Consider the following 1,610-nt stretch of genomic DNA (forward strand, 5'->3'; position numbering starts at 1 on the left):
CCAGAGGGGGCATCAGGTCCTTGCCGGAGGCCAGACCCGAGGGACGTGGGTGCTGGGGGGGGGGAGAATCTCATTGGGGTCCCCAGCCCGGGCTCACACCTACCGAATTTGGAGTAGAAATAGCACTGGGGCATCTTGGTCACGTCGTACTCGTGGAGGAAGTCACAGCCATCACCCTTCTTGCAGAGCCCCCGCAGCCAGTGCTTGCACACCACCGGCTTCTCCCTGCCCACGCGCCGCACCGGGCACCGCACGCCTGGCCCTGGCACGGACCCGCTGTCAGAGCTCACCCACATCCCACTGACCCCCACCATCACAGCCCCCAGCACCCAGGAACCCCCCACCTCCTTGGATTGGGATGTGCTGGAGCTTTCCTGGATGTGGAGGAGATTCGCAGCGCCCTCTGAGTGCACAGGGCACGGTCCACTGGGCACCACCAAGGTCTTCCAGCCCCCCCAGTACAGAAGGGGTAGGAGAACTGGTCCAAAGGGGCCGGGAGAACAATGGACTCTGAGCAGTGTTAGGATTTCAGGCCAAAACCTGCCAACCCACTGGCCATGGGGCTACAGGGCAATCTGCCACAGATGTGGGCTGGCCATAGAGCAGAGAGGGGACCCGGCCAGCTCCCTGGTGTCCCCAGGGTCTTGCAGGGTGGTGGTGGCCCCATCCCCACCACTCCCCAGTGCTCACCCTTGGAGCACAGCCCTCGGTGGAAGAGCTCACAGACTGGCAGGGGGAAAGCAGAGCAGGGAGACCTTCACCCACTGGTCCCAGTGCTGGGACCACCCTGCCACTGGGGGCACAGGCACCCTGTCCCCCTCCACCAGCAGTCCCCAGAGAGCTGTGCCCAATGGAGCAGTGCCCAAGCCATCCTGGGCAGGAGCCCAAGGGGGAAGGCAGGGCAAGAAGCACCCAGACATTGTGGTGGGTGCAGTGAGAGCCAGGAGCACCAGATGAGGAGGAGAACCCCAACACCTCCCACCCCCCTGTCACCCTCCAAGGATGCCACAGGACCCTGTCCCCAACTTACTGTCCGTACCCAGGAAGGGCAGGGGCTGAGCTCCTCGCTGCTGCTCCACATCAGCCTCCAGCTCAAACCTGATCCTCTCCACACCAGCCACCAGCTCCTGCATCACTCCTGCTCTGCTGAGAGCCACCTCCAGCCCAGCACAGGCAAGAAACAGGGCTACAAAGGGGCTGGTGGAGGAAACCACAAATCTCCCAAGGGAGCACAACACTCTGCAGGTCACCAGAGCCACCCTGGGCCCCAGCAACACTCAAAAACCCTCCTCCTCCTCCCCGAGTCAGAGCAAAACCAGCCCAGGCAGCAGCCAGAGCGCTCCATTTACAGAGAGAGAAGCTGCCCCACATCTGATCTCAATTTGCAGCCGTGATTGCCTGGTGCTGCAGCCCAGCTGCGGGGAGAGCTCAGCCCCGGCCGACATCTGCTTTTCCTCCAGCCCCGGCTCTGGGGCAGAGCAGCTGGTTCCCGTCTGCGGGGTCTGGGTTAACCCCCTCACCCCGGGGCTGCTCCTCAGCCCCACACGGAGCCAAACGTGGCCCGAGAGCTGCATCTCAACGCTCAGATGGCCAGGGATTGGGGGCAGGGG

The 1,610-nt window shown here is 63.7% G+C and overlaps 1 protein-coding gene across 1 annotated transcript in view; it reads right to left on the minus strand.

The window, feature by feature from the left end:
* CPSF4L (cleavage and polyadenylation specific factor 4-like) overlaps window positions 1-1,320 on the minus strand; it is a 16,662-nt gene extending 15,342 nt beyond the window's left edge. Inside the window, exons 1-2 of the mRNA XM_014956579.1 lie at window positions 1,031-1,320; window positions 104-262 (exon numbers count right to left, since the gene is read on the minus strand). Coding sequence (XP_014812065.1) covers window positions 104-262; window positions 1,031-1,133 — 262 coding nt within the window. The 5' untranslated portion in view covers window positions 1,134-1,320. The remainder of the gene's footprint in view (window positions 1-103; window positions 263-1,030) is intronic.
* Window positions 1,321-1,610: the final 290 nt, after the last annotated feature.

This window comes from Calidris pugnax, unplaced genomic scaffold (assembly GCF_001431845.1).
Source record: "Calidris pugnax isolate Ruff unplaced genomic scaffold, ASM143184v1 scaffold312, whole genome shotgun sequence".
Lineage (NCBI taxonomy): Eukaryota > Metazoa > Chordata > Aves > Charadriiformes > Scolopacidae > Calidris > Calidris pugnax.